Source organism: Lepus europaeus, chromosome 21, assembly GCF_033115175.1.
Source record: "Lepus europaeus isolate LE1 chromosome 21, mLepTim1.pri, whole genome shotgun sequence".
NCBI classification, from domain to species: domain Eukaryota; kingdom Metazoa; phylum Chordata; class Mammalia; order Lagomorpha; family Leporidae; genus Lepus; species Lepus europaeus.
Window position 1 is genome coordinate 16,912,264 of NC_084847.1, and position 22,791 is coordinate 16,935,054.

General features: G+C 46.0%; 1 protein-coding gene across 1 annotated transcript; it reads right to left on the bottom strand.

The window, feature by feature from the left end:
* Positions 1-4,367: 4,367 nt before the first annotated feature.
* LDAF1 (lipid droplet assembly factor 1) lies at positions 4,368-22,302 on the bottom strand. Its single transcript, XM_062179675.1, has 5 exons — positions 22,248-22,302; positions 19,365-19,556; positions 12,103-12,271; positions 11,479-11,617; positions 4,368-5,128 (listed from the first exon to the last, which is right to left on the bottom strand). The coding sequence occupies exons 2-5, from the start codon at positions 19,458-19,460 to the stop codon at positions 5,047-5,049; spliced, it is 486 nt and encodes a 161-aa protein (XP_062035659.1). The 5' UTR covers positions 19,461-19,556; positions 22,248-22,302; the 3' UTR covers positions 4,368-5,046.
* Positions 22,303-22,791: the final 489 nt, after the last annotated feature.

Here is a 22,791-nt window from a genome sequence, read left to right on the forward strand (position 1 = left end):
ACTTTAAAAAAAGATTTTTATTTTATTTATTTTATTTTATTTTATTTAAAAGGCAGAGTTACAGAGAGAGAGGGAGACACACACACACATACACACACACACGAGAGAGAAAGAGAGAGAGAGAGAGGGAGAGAGAGAGAGAGAGAGAGAGCTTACATCTGCTAGTTCAGTCCCCAAACAGCCACAATGGCCTGTATTGTGCCAGGCCAAAGCCAGTAGCCAGGAGCATCATCTGGGTGCAGGCACCCAGGGACATGGGTCTTCTTCCACTGTTTTCCCAGGCACATCAGCAGGGAGCTGGACTGGAAGTGGAGCAGCCAGGACTCAAACCATCGCCCATATGGGATGCCTGCATCACAGGCGGCAGCCTAACCCACTACGACACAATGCTGCCCCACCCCCACCCCCGATGTAGCACTTTCATAGTACAGAAACCACCTGCCTCAGTTTCCCAGTGGCTCGGGGGTTGGGCGGCATTCTCAGTGCAGACTGAGAAAACCAGTGACACAGAGGTTGTTACTTGCCTAACGATCTGTCCCATAAAGGCTGTGAGTGGGGAGACTGCACAGGAGGGAGACACTGCTTGGTGGAGGGCTGAGCCTTGAGCTGGGTCACAGAAGGTGGGAGTGTTTGGAGCTGGGAGGTATGGAAGGGGGATTGTCAGTCCTGACATGGATTAGGGAATATGGCCAATCCCCAAAAGACCGCAAAGGCAGGCGGGGATGGGGGTTGGTTAGCATTTAGGAGCACATGGCTTACAAGGTGGGTTTTGCAGCCAAGCAAATTGGCTTTGAATCCCATTTCTAATTCCGTGTGTCCTTGGGCAATTTGATTTCTCAATATTTCAGTTTCTGCACGGTTCAAATGGAGAGCAATGCAGACTGACTGAAAACAAGTAGTGATGTGTGTAAGGCAAATGCTAACACACACACACACCCTGGACGCACTGTTAACTAACATCATGACTATAAACAGCCACAGTGTCCGTGTGCTGGGGATTAATAACCATTCCAAACAAGCCACATATTAAACTGTGTCTTAAAAGTTTTTAGTGATAGCTTTTGAATAACTAGTGAGTCATAGTCCTCTACAGCTTGGCTAACAATAAGCCTTTTAACACATTTCTCTTCCACTCAGCTTTAAATAATTCATACCGGCATACATTCTGACAACTCTTCTTCACCGGCTTATCCTGTAGCAGGCACGGTTCCAGGGTCTGGTGCATTATTTCACTTCATTTCGCTTTAAGCCCGGGCAGTGTGAAGAACAGAGACTGAAATAATATCGTGATTGCAAACCTCGATTTTGATGCCGCGTTTCTTGGCTGAACTGGGTGAGCCATTTAAGCTCTGAACTGTGGTTTTACCTGTACGGTTCAGAAGCCGATGGAATATGAAAAATATTCCATAGCTGGTGATTGGCTTTGGTCATAGCTTGACCCAAGAGGAAGGAGTTATTAGTACTTCCAAGTGCCGTGGGAAAGAGTCTTGCATTTGGCAGTGTTTGAAGCAAGGCTGTTTATGTAAACAGAAATATGTTTCGAAATGATCTCTTGGCTACTCTCTGTAGAGCATCCTGCAAAAAGTTTGCGTAAAGCCCTAGCTCTGAAAATAATCCCAATGTGTGTATCCTCAGCCCAAATCTGCCCTCTAAGCTCTCTAATTGACATTTCCTCTTGGTGTCAAAAAGGCCTATCTGACTTAACACAAGCAAAGCAGGGCTTGCATTTTCACACCCTGCTCACCTCAGGAAACAGTGACACAGTCCACCCACCACTGGCTTGGGCTAGAGCTCCAGGTGCCAACCTTGTCTCTCTCTCTCCTTCACCCACTTGCAGTCTACCACCAAAGGCTGCAGGAGGAAGTCCCCGTTACCTCCACCTTAGCGTGAAGTTTTCAGCCAAAATCTGTCTGCGCTGGACTTCTGCATGCCTCTACACTGGCCTCCCTGCTCACAAGCTATTGATCATGGAAAGATTTTTTTTCTAAGTCTGATCATGTCACTTTCCTATGTGAGAGTCTTCATTGTCTTCTCTTGCTCTTTGGTGTGGACTTCTTACCCTGTGAAGTTCCACGTGATGAGCTCCTCTCTCTCCCTATTTACCCTTTCCTCACTGAGACAAGCTACACATTGTTTCTTTTTTCTGAAAAAAAAAAAATTATCTGAAGGAGTTACAGAGAGGGATGGAAAGAGAAGGAGAGATTTTCCAGCCACTGATTCAGTAGCCAAATGGACACAACAGCCAGGGCTGGGACAGGCTAAAGGTGGGAGGCTGGAATTCCATCAAGGTCTCCCAGATCGGTAGCAGGAGTCCAACTACTTGGGCCATCTTCTATTGCCTTCCCAGGCACATTAGCAGGGGACTGAATTGGAAGTAGAGCAGCTGGGACACGACCTGGCACACACATGTGAGGCTGACATTGTAGGAGGTGGCTTATCCTGCTGCACCACACTGGCTCCCAACATTGTTTCTTAAATACATTAAGTTCCTGCCAGACTCTGGGACATTGGTTTGCTGTGCCCTCTGCCAGGAAAACCTGACCTCCAGTGCTTGGCATGGCAGCAATTTCTCACTCTTTGGTTCAAAGAGAAGAAATTCCTGATCATTGTGACTGAAGTAGACTCACAAATAATTACCACTCTAATCCTTTTCTTCAATGTTTGTATGTATCACAATCTAACATATCGTGTACTTGCCGTAGTGGGTAGTGGGTAGCCTCTAACGTGAGACCCATGACCCCATCTGTGCTTTGCGTACCCTGGTGCGATTCCTAGACCTTCTCAAGTGCAAGTGGTTCCCATTACTTGCTTCTAACCAGAATACAGAAAAAGTAACAGGACGTTCATTACACATACATGTTATTACCTAAGAATGTGGTGTCCATCTTGCTGAGAGACTTTCTCCTTTCAGGACTTGGAAGAAAAAAGCCACACCATGAATGGACACCTGGGGAGGGATGTACAGCAAGGAACTGAGGACTTAGTCCTACAGAAAGCAAGAAACTAGGTGTTGTCCTTGACAACAGGAACTGGGATGTGGATCCTTCCCCAGTCAAACCTCAAATGACAGCCCAGCCCTGGCAACACTGTGATTATGGCCTCTGAAAGGACCCAACCAAGCTGTGCTTGGACTCGGGACACAGAAAATGTGAGATAATAAATGTGTGTTCTTTCAAACCAATAGTTGGCAATGACTTGTGACACAGCAACAGATAAGGAACACACTTGTGCAAGGACTCCTACATTATAAAGTAACTTGGGAGGGTGGGCTTTGATACAACAGTTAAGACAACACTTGGGATGCCTGCATCCCATATCAGAGTACCTGGATTCAAGTCCCAGCTCTGTTCTTGAATCCAGCTTCCCATTGGTTCAGACCCTAGGAGGCAGCAGTGATGGCTCAAGTACTTGGGTCCCCGTCATCCTTGTGGGAGACTGATTGAGTTCCCAGCTCTAGCTGCTGCAGGTATTTGGTGAGTGGGTTGACAGAGTAAGGCAGTTAATATCAGACACTTGCACAAAGGAAAGAAACAGTCAATAAGCAGCAACTTTTTGTACTGGTACACCTATGGTATTGGCAGAAACAGGCAGTTCTTATCTGTACAGGAGACGAATACACCTTTTAGTGCCAGGTATACCAAATGTCATGGGATAGAGAAGGTTCCATACCAACTTAAGGCCTTTAAGCCACACTGTGGCAAGTAGCAGCATTTATTTTTGTAAAAAATAAATTAAAAAGTTCATTTGCTTCTGATCTTGAAGCTGCCTCCCATCTCTCTGCACCCAAGCATCCCCACTCTATGTGCAACAATGGAGCTGACCTAACTCTTCCCCTAGTGTCTGAATGGATACAAGTCCCAGCCCTCCTATCTGCATATCCCCTCCTCTTGGCAACTGTGATTGGTTGGGGGTTGCTCACATGACCAAAATCTGTCCAATCAGAACTGACAACAGAACATTTCTAGGTACTTTGGAAAAATGGCAGCTTTCTAGCCCAGTACAGAGTGCTAACTAGAGCTGGGACCTCTATATGGGGTAAGTCTGCCTGAAAAAGCAGCTCATGTGGGGAGAAGCAGGCATGAGAAATACCTACTGATACTACACATCTGAATCCATCTGTGCCTTAAGGTCTACCCTTGGCTTTTAGGTTGCATGAAACAAATCCCTCCCCTCACCATCCCCACAGTTTTGAATGTCACTAGCAAATTAAAAAATCACTGTCACCCATGATCTGCCACGCAACTGACAGAGAAGGAATAGGCCTTGTGGGGCTGAGGGTAGGGAGGGAGACAGTAGACAAAAAGCTCACCAAGACAGTTAATAAACTGCCACAGCAAATAAAACCACTGGAAGCAGGAAATCCACAGGATGTTTTATTTTTATTTTGTAGTCCTTTACCAATCTTTTTGGAAGACATATCTTAACAGGGTAAGTTCTTTAAAACAATACAAAAATATCAAGTACAAATATGTAAAAAAATTAACAGGATTGAGTATTCAACAGTAACAGTGCAAAGCAGGCCTTTAAGACTTATTTTAAAAAGACTCTTGGCTATATAGTTAAGTTTGGATTCTATTTTCCAAATTTGAGAGGCTGTTATTCCCAAATGGTACAATGCTTTCTGACTGAAAGTGAATAGTGAATAAGGCAGAAGAGCCTGCTCTGTTTTAGGATACTTTTTACCTCTTGTTTTAAATGAGTGACAAAAATAAACAGCTCCCCGCATTTCTAAACACAAAAATAAAACGAAAAGAAACCCATTGCTGCCTCCTCTTGGGTCTGTAGACATAAGCCCTGAGGCTCTAGGTCTTAACCCAGATCCCTGCCAAGGTCAAGACCACACACTTGAGTGGGAGGTGACACATCACCCTGGCCAACTTGGCCGCTGCAGGATCCAACAAACACTAAAGTGGAAAAGCCAGAAGACATCTAAGGAGCGTCTTGACTACTCAGACAGCTTCTTTTGAGTCATGACCCCACAGAGTGGGCGTGATCCAACAGCTTTCCTGAGGTGCTTGGAAAAGGGCTCTGGTTCTGTTCCGTCGGTCATTCCTGGTAGAGTCCCTCAAAGTCTGCAGACTTCATAGCCAGCTGACAGTCGCCACTGGCATTTTGCTGTGATGGGGGTCTATTCAGCAACAAGAAGAGGTGGTTAGCTCTAGAGCCAGGTAGAGGGTATACAAGCTGAAAACCAACATTCTTGGCTGCTTTATTTTCAGCTGCCTCTCCCAACCACACCAGTCCTGGGGCTAGGCCAATTTTATGGATGAGGAAACTGAGGGCACAGGATGTTACAACGACTGGGTTGGGAGTAGGGCTGTGGCTCCTTTCCCCTGTTCTGATGTTTTGTGTTCCCCAATCGTCTGCGTCCTCACCACAACCCAGTGAGAAAGGCAGAGCAAGAAGCAGCTCTACTTTATCAAGTGGGAAGCAAACGGAGGTCAGAGAAGTTAAGCAGTCCGTTCAAGGTGACACCAAGGAAACATGGCAGAGGCTAGGATTCAGACCCATCTTTCGATTCCAATTAGTTTTCGACAGCTTTGGTGGAAAGGAGGCAGAGGTAAAGAAGAAAAATAGGTCTGTCTTCCTTGGTCCCTGTGACTGTAGGTTTCGGGAGGCAGTGAGAGGAAAGGTAGAGCAGTTAAGAGTAGCTTAATTGGATCTATGTATTATCTTTGAATTTCAAAGAGTTCTGCCACCACTGACTGACACCCCACTGAAGTCTGGTTAGCCAGTACACATTTCCAGTGCTTTTCTCCTTATGAGTCTATGCTAGGGAAGATGAAAAAGCTGGACACGCCCAGCTTGGAGTTCCCATCTAACCAAGTCCTAGCCAATGAAGTCTGCTTTGGGAGAATGAGGTCTTCGGGAAGATTTCATTCACTTGATGCTAAGGATCAGATTCAATTACCACCAACCCTCCGACCCCCATCCTGCCTCGCATGTAGCTGGTGCACTGGGGGCTAAAAGTGGGCATACAGAAAGGCTGAAGGTTCATAATATATATATGCAGCAGCCCTGGGCTGCCTACAGCTTTTTGTTATGTAATAAAAATTAATCCCTATTTTTTTTAAAGATTTATTTATTTATTTGAAAGTCAGAGTTAGAGAGAGAGAGAAAAATCTTCCATCTACTGGTTCACTCCCCTGTTGGCCACAACGGCCAAGGCTGGGCCAGGCCAAAGCCAGGAGCCAGAAGCCTCCTTGGAGTCTCCTACATAAGGTAGCAGAGCCCCAGGTACTTGAGCTATCTTCCGCTGATTTTCTTACGCCATTAGCAGAGTTAGATGGGAAGCAGAGTTGCCAGGATACAAACCAGCTTTACCTGCTACACCACAAAGCTGGCCCCATTGCTCTTCTTCAGATGTGAGGAAGCTAGGTATGTTCTGACTGGTTTGGGAGACTGAGTGTGGTGTGAACTACGTGATTCTGGTGAGTCTACAAACAGACACAGGTGCCTCGGCTCCCTACTTTCCCCTAGAAGACAGGGCCTTGCAGGTCTCACTGTGTCCAAAACAAAGCAGCATGGTTTTTCCTCCTCAGAGGCTGGTTAATCCACAGAGGAGGCAGCTCCGTGTATTTTCTCAAAAGATTGTTTAGGGGCAGGCATTTAGCATCGTGATTAAGATGCCACATGGTGGCCCACCACTGTGGTATAGTGGGTGAAGCCAGCACCTACGGTGCCAGCATTCCAAATGGGCGCTGGTTCATGTCCCAGCTGTTCCACTTCTGATCCAGCTCTCTGCTATGGCCTGGGAAAACAGTCCTTGGGCCCCTGCACCCACGTGGGAGACCCAGAAGAAGCTACTGGCTTCTGGCTTCAGAACAGTGCAGCTCTGGCCATTGCAGCCATCTGGAGAGTGAACCCGTGGATGGAAGACCTCTCTCTCTCTCTCTCCTTCGCTCTGTGTAACTGACTTTCAAGTAAATAAACAAATCTTTAAAAAAAAAAAAAAAGGATGCCGCGTGGGAGGCCAGCATCCCATATCAGAGTGCCTGGTGCAAATCCTGGCTACTCCGTTTCCAATCCACCTTCCTGTTAATGTGCACCCTAGGAGGCAGCAGGTGATGGTGCAAGTTCTTGGTTCCACGCCACCCACACGGGAGATCTAAGAGTTTCAGGATTCAGGCTTCACTCCAGCCCAGCCCCACCTCTTACAGGCATTTGGAGAGTGATTCAACAGATGGGAGATATCTTTGTCTCTCTACCTTTCAAGCAAATTTTTAAGATTGTTTAGCTGATTTTTATAAGTATACCTTATTGTTTTTCTTTCTTTTGCTTTCTCTTTTAAAACCACCTTAGTTGTTTGATGTTTTAGGGTCCAAATTCCATTACATCATGAAATACATTGTATAGTTCTCCTTTTATCCTCTCATTCTTTTTTTTTTTTTTTGATTGTTTATTTATTTGAATGTCCCACGCGGTGCAGGGGCCCAAGGACTTAGGCCATCTATTACTGCTTTCTCAGGCCATAGAAGAGAGCTGGATCAGAAGTGGAGCAGCCAGGACTCAAACCAGTGCCCATATGGGATGATGGCACGGCAGGTGGCAGCTTTACCCACTATGCCACAGCACCAGCCCCCTTATCCTCTCATTCTTTGAGGGATTTAATGCCTTAGTTATTTTTCTTGAGTTTTAAAGTATTCAATAATGAAAGGGCTCTCAGATGAAAACTATGCTCATGATATATTCCATTTTCTCATTCTCTCAAAAGTGACACTTTTCACTTCAGAAGCTTCACAGACGATGTGTATTATGAAAAATCTATGAATGGATTTCAAAAACTTTTGCACCAGCCGGCGCCGCGGCTCACTAGGCTAATCCTCCGCCTTGCGGCGCCGGCACACCGGGTTCTAGTCCCGGTCGGGGTACCGGTCCTGTCCTGGATGCCCCTCTTCCAGGCCAGCTCTCTGCTGTGGCCAGGGAGTGCAGTGGAGGATGGCCCAAGTCCTTGGGCCCTGCACCCCATGGGAGACCAGGAGAAGCACCTGGCTCCTGCCATCGGATCAGCGCGGTGCGCTGGCCGCATCGCGCCAACCGTGGCGGCCATTGGAGGGTGAACCAATGGCAAAGGAAGACCTTTCTCTCTGTCTCTCTCTCACTGTCCACTCTGCCTGTCAAAAAAAAAACAAAAACAAAAAACAAAACAAAAAAAACTTTTGCACCAAAATGTACTAACTTGTTATAACTTGTCTAACAGGATCTACTGACAGGCCCTAAGACAGATAAGACATCATTTTGAAAAGAGCCCCACCAGAGCAACATGAATTCTGCTAAAATTGAAACAAGAACAAACACTAAATTAATGCTGGAGCTTGGGTGGAAGAAAGCGAAATCATTGATGCTTTTCAAAAAGTTGTCAGGGATAAATGCCCCCAAAGAAATCAGTTCACAAAAGGGTAACTTGTTTAAGATGGGAGACAATGTTGAAGATGAAGCCAGCAGCACTAAACCACTCATAGCAACTTGCAATAAAAAAGTTCATCTTGTTAGTGCCCTGACAATTAACAGCAGAAACAGCCAGCGCCACAGACATCGCAATGGTTCAGTTCACATAATTCTGCCCAAGACATTAAAGTGGAAAAAACTTTTTGCCTAAACCACTGCACCAGATACTGCAAACAAGAGCAGAGCTTTCGATGGAAATCTGGCACAAATGGGATCAAGATCCTAAAGTATCCTAACAGAAAGTGAAACCTGGCTTTACCAGTGCAATCTGGAAGACAAAGCATAATTAGAACAATGGCTAGCGTCAAAGCAAAAGCAGAAGGGTTAAGAGTAAAGGCCATGGCATTTTGCTTGTTGACTTTCTGGAATGACAAAGAAAAATAACATGTGCTAGGTACAAGAATGTTTTAAGAAATTAGCCAGGGAACGGCACTGTGGGACAGCAGGTTAAAGCCGTAGCCTGAAGTGCCGGCATCCCATATGGGCACCGGTTCTAGTCCCAGCTGCTCTACTTCCAATCCAGCTCTCTGCTATGGCCTGGGAAAGCAGTAGAAGACGGCCCAAGTCCTTGAGCCCCTCCCTGCACCCACGTGAGAGACCCAGAAGAAGCTCCTGGCTTCGGATCGGTGCAGCTCCGGCCATTGCGGCCACCTGGGGAGTGAACCAGCAAGCAGATGGAAGACCTCTCTGTGTGTCTCTACCTCTCTAACTCTGTCTTTCAAATAAAGAAAATAAATCTTAAGAAAAAAAAAAAAGAAATTAGCTGAAGCTTTAGCAGAAAAATACCCAGGAATCATCAGAAAATACTTCATCATGACGACGTTCTTTCTACAGGAAATCATAAGGCATCCAGATTTGGGTCCTTCTGACTTGTTTTTGTTTCCTAGCCTTAAAAGAATCTTTAAAGGGCACCCATTTTTCTTCCGTTAATAATGTAAAAAGGCTACGTTGACAGGATTAAATTTCCAGAACCCTCTGGGGATGGACTACAAAGTGTCTTGAACTTGATGGAACCTAGCCTATGTTGAGAAATAAAGTTTATAATTTTACTTTGTGATTCCATTTTTTCCATGAACATTCTGAAGTTCCATAATAAATTTGGAAGACCTGCATGACTCAATGAACCAATATCATCCAAACGATCAAAGCATGAAATTACAAAATCATGCATGGTAAAGATCCACTTAAAGTACCAGATAAACCAGTGGATGTTAATATGACAGAGTACCAAAATTTCACATTTCAACTAACCTTTAAGAAACTACTATTTATAGAGTTTTGGCGTACTGCCACAGAAAAAATAGCCACTCTATTTCTCAACGTATAAGTAACAAAGGATAACATTTTGATAAGAATTTCAAGGGCTCAGGATGTTGATTCTTGCAGAAGAAGAATTGGCAAACAATGGCCCTTGGGCCAAACCTAGTTGGCTGCTTGTTTTTGTAAACAATGTTTATTGGGACATAGCTATGCTCAATCATTTGCTTATTATTATTAACTTACCTAGATTTAGGTCCCTTCTCTGTTAATCTCAGCTTTTTGGGTTGGCTTTATTTTCCTTATTACAGAATGGGCTAGTGGGGATCATTATGTGAGATAAAAACCTACAAAGTGCTTAGCAGAGTCCCTGGCACAAGTATTAGCCATTATCACCAAATTAGCAAGAGCTTCAATGAAGTACAGTGTACTTCATTGAGATATAAGACTCTAAAATCAACATAAAAGGGGGAAAAAAATCAAACATTAAAAACAATCACTTTTGAAAATTAGCACATTATTTTCAACAAAGTTGTGGAAAATGCAATTTAAAAGGTAAGTTGATTTTCATGCAAAAATATTTTGAAATCTAAATCTAAATTTTTTTCATAATACACATTCTCCATACATTTTTTGAAGGGTCACTACAGTCATCCAAGTGTTCAATGAAACACCTGAATGTATGCCTCCCCTCTAAATTACTTTTGTACATTAACCAACTTCTCTCCACCCCATCCCAGTCCCAGCCTCTGGTGACCATTATTCTATTCTCTATGTCTACAAGATTGTTTCAGACACCATTTAATGAGTGAGATCATGCAGTATTTGTCTTTCTGTGCCTGGCTTGTTTCATGTTACATAATATTCTCAAGGCTTATCCATGTTGTCAGAAATAATAGAACTGAATAACATTCCATTGTACACATACAATACACAATGTCCCATTGTGTTTATACACATTTTCTTCATCCATCCATCTATTGATAAGACACAGTGATTCTACCTCTTGGCTATTATGAATGCAGCTGCAATAAACACAGGCATGCAGATGCCTCTTTGATAATATGATTTAATTTCCTTTGGATATATATACCCAGTAAGGGGATTGCTGGGTTGTTTGTTAGTTCTAATTTTTTGAGGAATCTCCATATTGTTTTACATAACAGCTATACTAAAAACACCTTTATTTGACTTTTGGAAGTTAAATAGAAATTTTTCTAGAGGAATCAATAACCACCACTTCATAGTGTTGCTATGACAAAGAAATGAGTTGTGTGTGTGACAGATGATCACAGCAAGAGGCTGCTTGAAAGTCCATTGTAAATTCCCATTTAATGTCTGACATTATGGAGAACTATCAGAAATATTCACCTCTTACAATTTTGCTTTGAGACATCAATGGAGGTTAGGGTGTTATTTGTAAAAATCCCCCAATGGGGTGGGCATTTGGTACTGTGGTTAAAACACTGCTTGAAATGCCTGCATCCCATATCAGAGTTCTGGTTCTGCTCCTGACTCCGGCTTCCTGTGAATGCACACCATGGGAGGCAGCAAGTAACAGCTCAAGTACTTGGGTCCCTGACAATCATGTGGGAAACCAGGATTGAGTTCCTGGCTCCCAACTTCAGCCTAGCCCAGCTCTGGCTATGGTGGGCATTTAAACAATGAACCAGTGGGTGGGAGATTTCTTGTCTATTTGTCTCACTACCTTTCAAACAAGTAAAATAAAGAATTTTAAAATTATGATCAATTATTCCATGAACACATATTTACCTGGGAGAAAACCAGAACCTGATGAGGCTTGAGACCACCACGTAGGATACTACGATTGCCCCCGATATGGCGAGTGACACAAAGCTCAAGCCACAGAGGACACAAAGCAGTGAGAGGCCACCCACGGAGATGACCAGTCCTAAAAGAGAACATGGTTAGGAGAAGCATTCATCTAAAACAGGTTGAAAACTGGCAGACCCAGAACAGTGTGTCTAAAACAATGAGAGTTGGCTCAGGTTTCTTAGGTGAGGAGATCTCCCACAAAAATCCGAGTTTCTGGCGTGGTTTCAAAAGGAGGTCTTCTCACCACCTCAGTGCGCATCTCTGCATGGCAACAGCTACCTGGCCCTCCAGCGGCCTTCAATCCCCACCATCCCTAATGTGTACTATATGTGGGTGCTTTGCTCATTTTTTGTTACCTGTCAAATTTGAGACTCACAGAAGATAACAAAAACACACTGCTGGAGGTAGGATTCTAACAGAGATTCCAGTCTACTCTAGTAGACTGCCTTCTGTCTGACTTTTAACAAGCACAAGAAGCTTCGACAGAATGGCAGATGCCCAATAAACACTGTCCTCCCAACTGAGTCATTTTTCAAACAGGTGAATAACTAAGCCACATACCTTCCACTAATATGACTCCCACAAGAGCAGCCAAGAAGGTCAGCACCACAAAGAACAAGAAGAACCCAACCGGAAGGGCCGACATGACAAGGAACACCAGCAGGGTTAGGGCCAGGAAAGGATGCCTGTCCAGGTACTGAGCCGCTGGAGACTTCATGAAGGCCACCACCTGTGGGCAAAGGACAGGGAGCCAGGATTGAGCGTCATGCCTGAATCCCAGGTTGGAAGCACCCACCCAGGATGTGGCAGGACAGAGACAAAACATCAAGTTGGAAGGCTCATGAATAATAAGTCACTACCAGATGTCTCCCAAGACATGAGTCACCCAGGCAGCAATTTAAGGCAGTGTGCACAGGTGGTGAGTCTGAGAGCCCCACCCAACCTCAAGCCTTGTGAAAGGAGGAAAGATAAGTCAGGGCACTCCTGCTCAACACTGCTCTCTTGGGAAACACCCTCAGCACACGTGGAACACACATGTAATCTGTCGCCTACTATAGAGCTGAGGTTTTCATATTGAAGTCACTAAGGCACAAAGAGGTGAAGTCCTAGGGACTCAGCATCACCTGGGGACTTGTTAGAAATGCAGTATCTCGGGCTCTGCCCCAGGCCTGCTGAATCGGATTCTGCTTTTGAAACAAAATCTCCAGGTGACTTGTACATGCATTAGTTTATGGGGGGGTTAGAGGAAGTGACGGGGAGGGAAGGAGGAAGGGAATATTATGTTCTTGGGATTGTATCTATAAAGCACACTGAATCTGTTAAAAACTAAAAGTGAAAAAAAAAAAAAAAAAGAAAGAAAGAAGAAAGAAGGGGCCAGCATTGTGGCACAGCAGGTTAAGCTCTGCACACATCATGAGTACCCTTCTTAGGCCCCACACCTTCACTCTCCTCAGCGCTGAAATTCTGGACCTAGTTCCCTTTTAAAATTTCCAGCACTCCAGAACCTTTCTCCTACAAAACTGATCCTTCCCATGTCTCATTCCAACAGCCACAATAAAGACATAATTCAAGTTCAACAATCACAGTGCCACTGGCCAATACATACATGTGTGCCTCTTAGAAGCAAGTGTTTACATAAGTGATTCAAGTGGTGAAAATTTCAGGACAAGCTGAAAACAGGAAAATTCTATTCTTTATACTGATAGCAACCATAGCACAAGGCTCACCCTGTTTAACAGAAAAGGCCATTCCAAGAAGCCATTGCCATCTGACTTTGGGACTTCAACTCTGCCTCCTAGAGGGATCTCTTGAAGCATGACAAATCTCACTTCCTGCTCGGCCACAATAAGGCATAATACCCACTGGCTATACTGCTACCCACTACCCTACTGCGACATAAAGCCACCAAACACTTTGCTATTTTGTTTCCATAGCCAGAGGTGACTGTGCCAGAAATCACCTCTGAGCTGGTGCTGCCCCAGACTGGACACTCCAATTTCAGTGCCCAGGGAGCTCTTACTAAGTGAGAGCAGCTGATAGCAAGAGGGCAGAGGGGCTGTGGGGGTGGCCATGCAGGACCACCTGCATGGTGGCTGGCTTCTCAAGCTGCCCCAGGTTGTCCCAAGTGCTGGCCATTCTGGCCCATGCATACCGCCTGTGTCACTGGCAGACTGAACTGTTCTCTCTGACTCTTCCCATCAAAAGGGCCCCAGAGAGCACAGTGGGAAGGAGCCCAGGGGTATTCCAGGCAAGGGAGGCAGCAATGCACACAGCGAGTGTTAGGTTAGCACAGGGAGGCCTGTGTGGCAGGATGGGACAGTGAGGGTGTCAGACTCAGGGTTTACACCTGCACTGCCCAGCACTGCAACCGCATGTGGGCCATCCAACCCTGAAACACGGCTTGTGCGACTGATGGCCTGGATTTTTTTTTTTTATTTGACAGGTAGAGTTATAGACAGTGAGAGAGACAGAGAGAAAGGTCTTCCTTTTCCATTGGTTCACTCCCCAAATGGTTGCCACAGCCAGCACTACGCTGATCTGAAGCCAGGAGCCAGGAGCTTCTTCCTGGTCTCCCATGCGGGTGCAGGAGCCCAGGCACCTGGGCCATCCTCCACTGCCCTCCCAGGTCACAGCAGAGAATTGGACTGGAAGAGGAGCAACCGGACTAGAACCTGGTGCCCATATGGGATGCCGGTGCTTCAGGCAGAGGATTAACCAAGTGAGCCACGGCACCAGCCCCAATGGCCTAGATTTTTCATTAAATTTAAAAACACACTGGTGGAGGTGGGATTCTAACTCAGAACTGATCCTTGATTCAGTCATTGGAAAGTTTCCAAGCATATTTCAAAAAAGTTGGGCACACAGCTACTCTTTTCAACTGAAATGTTATAAAATCTGAACATAGAGGCCGGCGCCGTGGCTCACTAGGCTAATCCTCCGCCTTGCGGCGCCAGCACACCGGGTTCTAGTCCCGGTTGGGGCACTGGATTCTGTCCCAGTTGCTCCTCTTCCAGGCCAGCTCTCTGCTGTGGCCAGGGAGTGCAGTGGAGGATGGCCCAAGTCCTTGGGCCCTGCACCCCATGGGAGACCAGGAGGAAGCACCTGGCTCCTGCCATCGGATCAGCGCGGTGCGCCGGCCGCAGCGCGCCTACCACGGCGGCCATTGGAGGGTGAACCAACGGCAAAAGGAAGACCTTTCTCTCTGTCTCTCTCTCTCACTGTCCACTCTGCCTGTAAAAAAAAAAAAATCTGAACATAGAAAGTATTTCCAACAGAAATTGGCATCCCAGTTGAGATGTGTTGTAAGTGAATAAAAAAATGTAAACAGATATATAGAAGGAGGTGGATGGATGTATGGACGGATAGATAGACAGACAGATATGCCAAACCTAGGTTGGTGCAGAGAGGAAAAAGATGGGGGAATGTGGTATGAAAGTGGAACATCAAAAGAAAAATTGTCTTTCATAGGGACAGTTCGTCTTGGTGATCCAAGAGTAAAACAAATTGTTTTATACATGCTCCTTAAGGAATCTACTGTCTTCTTAGCCTCTTCTGAGTCTGGACTCTGCAACCCAAAAATAGACAATCCCTCAGATGTGCACAGAGACCATGTTAAGACGCAGACAGTTAAACTGGGTAACCGACTTTTCCCAGGCAAGAAGCATCACCCTGCTAAGCCGATCTGCCATGGTAGGGAAGGGCATGGGTCAGCCGTGTCTCACCAAAACGGAGAGCGCTCATTAAACACGCAGGTGCCCAGCACCGCTTCAAGTGCTTTCCATTTATTTCCTCTTCTATTTCTCCTTACTATTCTGTGAAGCAGGTAATGAGGAACAACTGAACATTACCTAAATCCATGGCGCTAGAACACTGCAATTAACTTTTCATTCTTGTGGCAACAACGGGAGACACAATGGGAGGATGGGAAGTGGGAGAGCTTGTTACTCAGTAACACACGCTCCGTTTGCAGTGCACACCCTGGAGGCAGCCACAGTTTCCAACCTGGGATTTCCAGGCACAGAGCTGCCCTGAAGAACCCAGGGCTGCCAGGTTGGGACATCATGTGCCTGGCTCTGTGCTAAACCTCCTCACACAGCAGCACAGATAATCCTCACTACAAGCTTATGAGCCCGGCATTGCTTATTTTAGAAAAGAGAAGGTGGAAGCTCAATGAGCCACAGTGACTTGGCCAAGGTCAGACAAAGGTGATTTATTTGTAAATAGGCACTTGGGCTTGGGAGGATCCAAAACAGGGACAAAATGGACAGATCAGAGGACATGAAGCTTCCACCTGGGGCCACACAGCAGCCAGACACATTCTCTGGTGTCAGAACGCATAAGACAAATCAATGATTCTTTGTCCCGGGGTACCACAAGGGACAATGAGGAATTGAGATCATTTGAAACCACTGATGATGACAAACCAAAGGTGCTACATGATGGCTTCTCCCAGATTATAGTCTCTGGGTGGCCTCTGGCATAGCATTCAGGGTTGGCACAGAGGTGCCTGGGGACATTGTTCAAAAGCATCCTTTGTGGCAAAAAGGTCTACAGGGGACACAACTATTTCATCACAGATAATCCACATCAGGATGGTTACCTGCACAGCCCATGCTCCATCTCTTCACATGGAAAGGCTACAAGGAGAAGCTAGACAGCCAAGAGAAGGGTGTTGAGAGTTCTCTCTGACTCCATCTACTTACCAGATCCTGGTTCTAATTCCTCCTGAAGCTGGGCCAGCTTCACTTTCCGCCCTTGTTTTCAATTTTAGTATATGTGCTGCTGAAGCGAGCACCTGCCCTTGGTTTCAAACTCAGCCTTACATTTCCCAAAAGAATTGGAAATCCACCCCACCCCCATTTACTTGTTTGCTTGAGCTATTTTGAGCAGATTTCTGTCTCTCTTAGTCTAAAAGAGAGACAATTAAGACTTGACTGGGGGGTCGGCGCTGTGCACAGTGGGTTAAAAGCCCTGAACTGCAGTGCCGCTGGCATCCTATAAATGTGCCGGTTTGAGTCCCGGCTGCTCCACTTACAATCCAGCTCCCTGTTAATGTGCCTGGGAAAGCAGTAGAAGATGGCTCAAGCCCATGGGCCCCTGCACCCATGTGGGAGACCCAGAAGAAGTTCCTGGCTCCTTTCTTCAGATAGGCTCACCTCCAGCCGTTCCAGCCATTTGGGGAGTGAACCAGCAGATGGAAGACCTCTCTATCTCTGCCTCTCTCTGTAACTCTTTCAAGTAAATAAAATAAATCTTTAAAAACAAACAAAGAAGAAAAAAAAAAAAAACCTGACTGGGCTTCAGAGGCTTCCAGGAAGAGATGATGGCGCTGTTTCCTATGCTCCACCTGGAAGCCCAATCTATTGCCATTTGGAGTTCAAAGGACTAACTAACATCTAAACTTCCCAGATACAGGTAAATTATGGTATGTCAACCTGATGTACTTCACTGATATCCTTACCTTCTGTAAAAGTAACTGTTCTGAAGAGCCACACTTCAACATTGAAAAATCACAGTACACAGTATCAAGCAAACATAAAATACAAAACTGTACCTGCCATAATTATAACCACTATTGGGTAAAAATTACATGCATAATCATCATCCTCATCACCTCCACCACCACTGGATTTGTTACTGATGAGTTTACAAGTAGTTTACTCTCCTTTTGCCTTCAATACTGCAGAGTTCTTCATAAAGTTAATATTAATAAATACAACCAAAATGTTTTAAATACTCTACCTCAGGAGTATCTAAAGAACATCAGGACTTGGACAACTGATCATTTTTCCTATCATTCTGGGAGTTAGTTGGCCCAGAACCTATTCCAATGAACATGGTTGAGGATTTGGAATGAAGGAGTGAAGAAATGCTAAGGCAAGAATTCAAGTGCTTTGAAATACCTACCTGAGAAAGTGGCTGTGAATATTAACAAAGGCAAGCTGGTCAGAGGCCCAGTACAGGGTTTGGCATGCAGTAGGAGCTCAGTCAATGTTAACACACAATCCTAATTATTCATGGATTCCATATGTGTGAATGAGTCTACGTGCCAACAGCTCTCTCTAACTCAAAATCAATACCTGTGGCCCTTTTAGATCATAAGAGGACATGCACAAGGCAGCAAAAAACTGAGTCACCTAACGTGTACATTCCTAGTTGAGGTCAAACAAGGTGACAATCTGGCTTCTTGTTTCAGCTCATTAAACAAGTGTCCTCCCCATGGTCTATTTGGTGCTACATTTCTCAAATTTTTGTGCTTCTGCTTTATAACACTAGCCCCCAAGTATAGTTCTAAAGTGGTATCTAGTGTTCCAGAGCACAAGGCAGTGATGTGCTTTAGGGAGAAAATACATGTTAGACAATACATGTTTGTTCCAGGCACAAGTTCTAGGGCTGCCGGCCCTGAGCTCTATGTTGATGATTACAAATACACATTAAATAATCTTTAAGCAAATAAATAATCTTTAAGCAAATAAAATAAGGGTATATATCTATCAGTTGATGACCAGGAACCAAATCTGGTGTTCCCCTAGGAGCAATGGTTGGGGGTTTGCTTATTCAGCACTTACTTACTTACTGCAGTGACTTCACAGAATGTAACCACCATAAGCAATGAGAATCAACTCTTGTGAAAAGGGCATGAGGACTTTACTTATTGAGCTAAATTTTGAGTCTCAGCCAGCTGACTAGAAAGCTACTTGTACAATTTAAAAATAGCTTGGTAAATCCACAGAGTCCCCGATGGGTTCTGGAGTGAGTCCAGAAAAGGTCTCTGTAGAGTTTACTGCTCTGAACTGCAAAGAAGTATCTCCTAGAGTAGACCTTAATGTAGCTGTGCTATCCAGAACAAAAAACAGATCACAAAACAGCTTGTTTTGTTACACATACATATGCATTTTTATGGGTATATCACATAGGGAAAAAGTCTAGAAAAGACACAACAGATGTGAATAGTATTATCTCTGAAAGCTATTTTTCCTGTAGACAAAATACTGAAATACATGCGAAGCACAAAAATAAACATAGAAGAAGGCAGAATATAGGATCGCAAGTCTGATTGCTATTGAGTAGCTACTGGAACCCTGAAAAATGGCTAATTTGAATCAAAATGTGCTGTACATATAAAACACACAAAGGATTTCAAAGAGCATAAAAAATGTAAAACATCTCAAGGGTTTTTTTCATTAATAACTTTTTACAATGATTCTAAGTTGAAATAATATTTTAGATATACTAGGTTAAATAAAAGATCATTAAAATTCTACCTGATTCTTTTCACTTGTTGAATGTGGCTACTAGCAATCATATATGTGGTGCATACCATATTTCTGTGATTTCTAGTGGAACACTGGGCTTACATCTTGAAGTAGGCCTTGGCCCCTAGTTTTTACAGGAACAAGTAAGCTAAAATAAGCAGCCAAACAAGAAAAGAATGGTTTTGTCAGCACAAACTGCGAATGGCCTCTCTACACCCAGCTAATGAAATTTCACTTCCCTATACAAGTGATCATTCAACAAAATTCTGGACTATGAGAGATGAATTCAAGGTATTGACTATTACTTCAGAAAGTCTCCTTAAATTGAAGGTAGCCAGAAAATATTTCATCCTCCACTCCTTCAATCCTATTCCTGCAATACAGATACAATGGCCGGTACTCCAGCAACTATTTTGGATGACGAATTTGAAGAAGGCAGGATGGTGAGCTAGAAACAATACTGACATACCTTCAAATTTCTTCTGCTTACAAAGAAATTACTTTCTATCTTGTTTACACTCATGTTACTTTGGGATTTTCCATTATATATAATGACTAGACACTGACCTTTGAGTTATTCTTGAAAGACTCTATCAGCAAAGACAGCTTCCTCTGTAACTCTTGCAAGTCCTTTGAGATACTCGGGGACTCTTCTTTCACCATCCTGAAGGTTACTTCAGTCTTCCCTAGGATTAATTCTCCTGTCAGTCAATCAGTGGAGCGCACAGTCCAATCCCTCATGCCACTTCGTCTCTGTCACTGGAGAAAAACAAAAATGTTTCTGAAATCATTAAAGGTCTCCACCTAACTGGTTCAACAAGAGCTCCTCACACACTGAGGGCACGCAGATAGAGGGTAACTTGGCAATATTTATCGAAATTTCACATTGCACACACTTTAACCCGGTAATTGATTCTCTAGAAACCTAAATAACCAAACAAGTTTATAAAAATGTAGCCAAAGGATGTGCAGCACATTGCTGTTTATAATATACAATGACTGGCAGGACACTGGGAAGAAGCTAACTGCCCTTCAGGAAGAAACTGGCTAGATAATGGTAAATTCAGTCACTAAAATGATGTTACTAATCGGTGACATTAAAAAGATGTTCAGGGGCCGGCGCCGTGGCTCACTAGGTTAATCCTCCACCTGCGGTGCCGGCATCCCATATGGGCACCGGGGTCTAGTCCCGGTTGCTCCTCTTCCTGTCCAGCTCTCTGCTGTGGCCCAAGTGCTTGGGCCCTGCACCCACATGGGAGACCAGGAGGAAGCACCTGGCTCCTGGCTTCGGATGGGTGCAGCACCAGCTGTAGCGGCCATTTGGGGAGTGAACCAACGGAAGGAAGACCTTTCTCTCTGTCTCTCTCTCTCTCACTGTCTATGACTCTAACTTTCAAATTAAAAAATAAATAAATACATAAATAAAAAGATGTTCATGATACATTTTTTCTCTCTCTCTTTTTTTTTTTTTTTTTTTTTTTGACAGGCAGAGTGGACAGTGAGAGAGAGAGACAGAGAGAAAGGTCTTCCTTTTGCCGTTGGTTCACCCTCCAATGGCCGCTGCGGCCGGTGCATCTCACTGATCCGAAGCCAGGAGCCAGGTGCTTCTCCTGGTCTCCCATGCGGGTGCAGGGCCCAAGCACTTGGGCCATCCTCCACTGCACTCCCGGGCCACAGCAGAGAGCTGGCCTGGAAGAGGGGCAACCGGGACAGGATCGGTGCCCCAACCGGGACTAGAACCTGGTGTGCCGGCGCCGCAAGGCGGAGGATTAGCCTAGTGAGCCGCGGCGCCGGCCCAAATATGTCTTTTATGTATATACTGCAGAGTAAAAGATATTGGACATATAACTAAATATTAACAGTATCATCACTGAGAGTCTATTTTTTTAGCATGGCAAAACGCTGAAAAACAAAACAGAAAGCAAGCTGAGGACACTATTTCAAGGCACATTGACCTTAAAAAATAAAAATGCCTTTTTAGTGAGACAATGATGTGGCCAATCTCTTTTCTTTATTTACTACCCATATTGTACAGGTTGGTTCCTAATGCCCTAAACCAATCTCTGTTTGCTTGTGGGTAAGTCTCTTCCCAGTTACAAGAGCTGTGCTTCAGGGAGAAGACCTTGCCACAGTTACATCCTATGACTAAGGAGCCTGGAATTTCTGGGACGCTCACATCATTTTTATTTATTTTTAATAAGGGCAATTGGTTAAATATATTTTTTGATCCTTGCTGAGCTTTTATACTCCCCCCAAACTGCTTATTTTATGGTCCCCCAAACAAGATATCTTTTCCATTTCTCCCTTGCAATTGACCCCCTGACCTGTAACACAAATGCCTAACGCATTCAGTCACAGTGGCCAAAATTAACTGAGAACCTCACATTTATTTACCATACTGAATATCCTGCACGCTAATTATGTGAGTTACAAAGCAGAAGTTTTCCAATAGCTACTACAGGGTCTTGTGGGCAAACGAAAGCGCATTTTCAGGGCTCCAGCTAGCGCTGCTCTACCTGCGGACAGTGAAGACTGAAGTCCCTCCACCCCATCTTCCAACTCTGAAGCCGCAGCCGGCCCAGACCTTGAATTTGGGATGTTCCCAGCACTCGGTTCCCCTAATCTCATCTCATCAAGCCCAATTCCCAGGCACATCTCCTTTGGCCTGGGAAACCCAAGCGCCAGACCGGTTTGGGGAGTCCGATGGGGGAGAACGCCACCGGCAAGCCGTCAAGTGCATCGACCTGGCCCCGTACCCCTAGTCCCTGGCTCCCCGCAGGGGTCTCCGCGGGCAGCAGGCAGCCACAGGTGCCCCGCCAACCCCTGCCCCCATCCAAGGCGTCAAAGCACCTCGCGGCTCTCGCGCCCCCGCGGGCAAACGGCCACCCTCTAACGGTCCAGCGGGGAGGGGGGAAGAGTGGGTCGCATCTCTGGCTGGGGGAGGGCGCCTGGAGCCCACCCTAACCACCTCCTTTCCCATCTGGGCCCAGTCTTTTCTAGTACTAGAAGCGGGGGCATCCCAGCGAGGGGGAAGGGGATGTGACCAAGCCGGAGAGGTCACGGAAGCTGAGAAATGGGGACCCGCGGCGGGCAGGGGTGAGGGGTGCCGAGTAAAATGCACCCTCGCACTCGCAGCTCCTCCCTCGGCAGCGACTCCGGGGAGAGGGCGGCTCCCATTTTCAACACTCCTAGGCAGGAGGTCTGACTGGACGTCTTCCCAACCGGGTCTCCCGAGAAGGAAGACGAGGTGGGGTTGGCCACCCTCTTCCCAAACCTTAGCGGGCACTCCCAGCCGCGTCTGGGAACCCCCAGACAAGGAGACACCCCCTTGTCAGTGACCCCGGAACCTGTGCACCCTCTCGAGCCGCCGCCCCCGCGCTCTCCCACAAGTTCCCCGCGAGCCACAGGGTCTCCGCGGCCCAAGCACCCTGGGCCGCACGGAGCTCTCACCCGGTCCCGCGGCCGCGCTGCCGCCGCCGCGCCTGTGGGGGGAGCGAAGGGAGGCGGGAGGAGAAGGAGGAGCCGGAGCCGCCTTTCCCCGCCCCCCCGCGCGCGCGCCACCCCGAGGCTCCGCCCCCTGCCCGCGGCCGGAAGGTGGGCGAAGGCTCGGCGGCGGCGGCGGCGGCCTCGCGGCTTCTGTGAGGCGCGCCGGGGCGCTGGGCCAGACTTGGGGTCCGCCCGGGCAATCCCCCCCCACGAGAGGTGTAGGGTTGGGGAAGCAGAGGCTCAGAGAGTGTGGCTTCCGGCGGCCCGGGCTTGGAGTGGGAGTGCTCGGATCTCCTCAGAGTGATGCTGAGGATGGGTTTTCGAAGGAACTTGGGGTTTGGCCTCCTAAATTCGCGGACTCAGCTCTTCTGGAAGCGTCTGTGGCGCTGAAGACACAGGTGCAAGTGATGAGGTACCACCTAGACTGGAAGTCTTTAGTCGTTACCCTCAGGGTCAAAGGTTATGAGTCACAGAGCCTTCGAGATGGATTTGACTAGTTTTGGGTTTT

Bases quoted from the DNA above. Each gene is read 5' to 3' on its own strand.
- LDAF1 (XM_062179675.1), bottom strand. From the start codon at position 19,460: ATGGTGAAAGAAGAGTCCCCGAGTATCTCAAAGGACTTGCAAGAGTTA. The intron at 12,272-19,364 runs GTCAGTGTCTAG...CTTTGCCCACAG, and splicing joins CTTTCAAGAATAACTCAAAG to GTGGTGGCCTTCATGAAGTC. The intron at 5,129-11,478 runs GTAAATATGTGT...GTTGCTGAATAG, and splicing joins AGGTTCTGGTTTTCTCCCAG to ACCCCCATCACAGCAAAATG.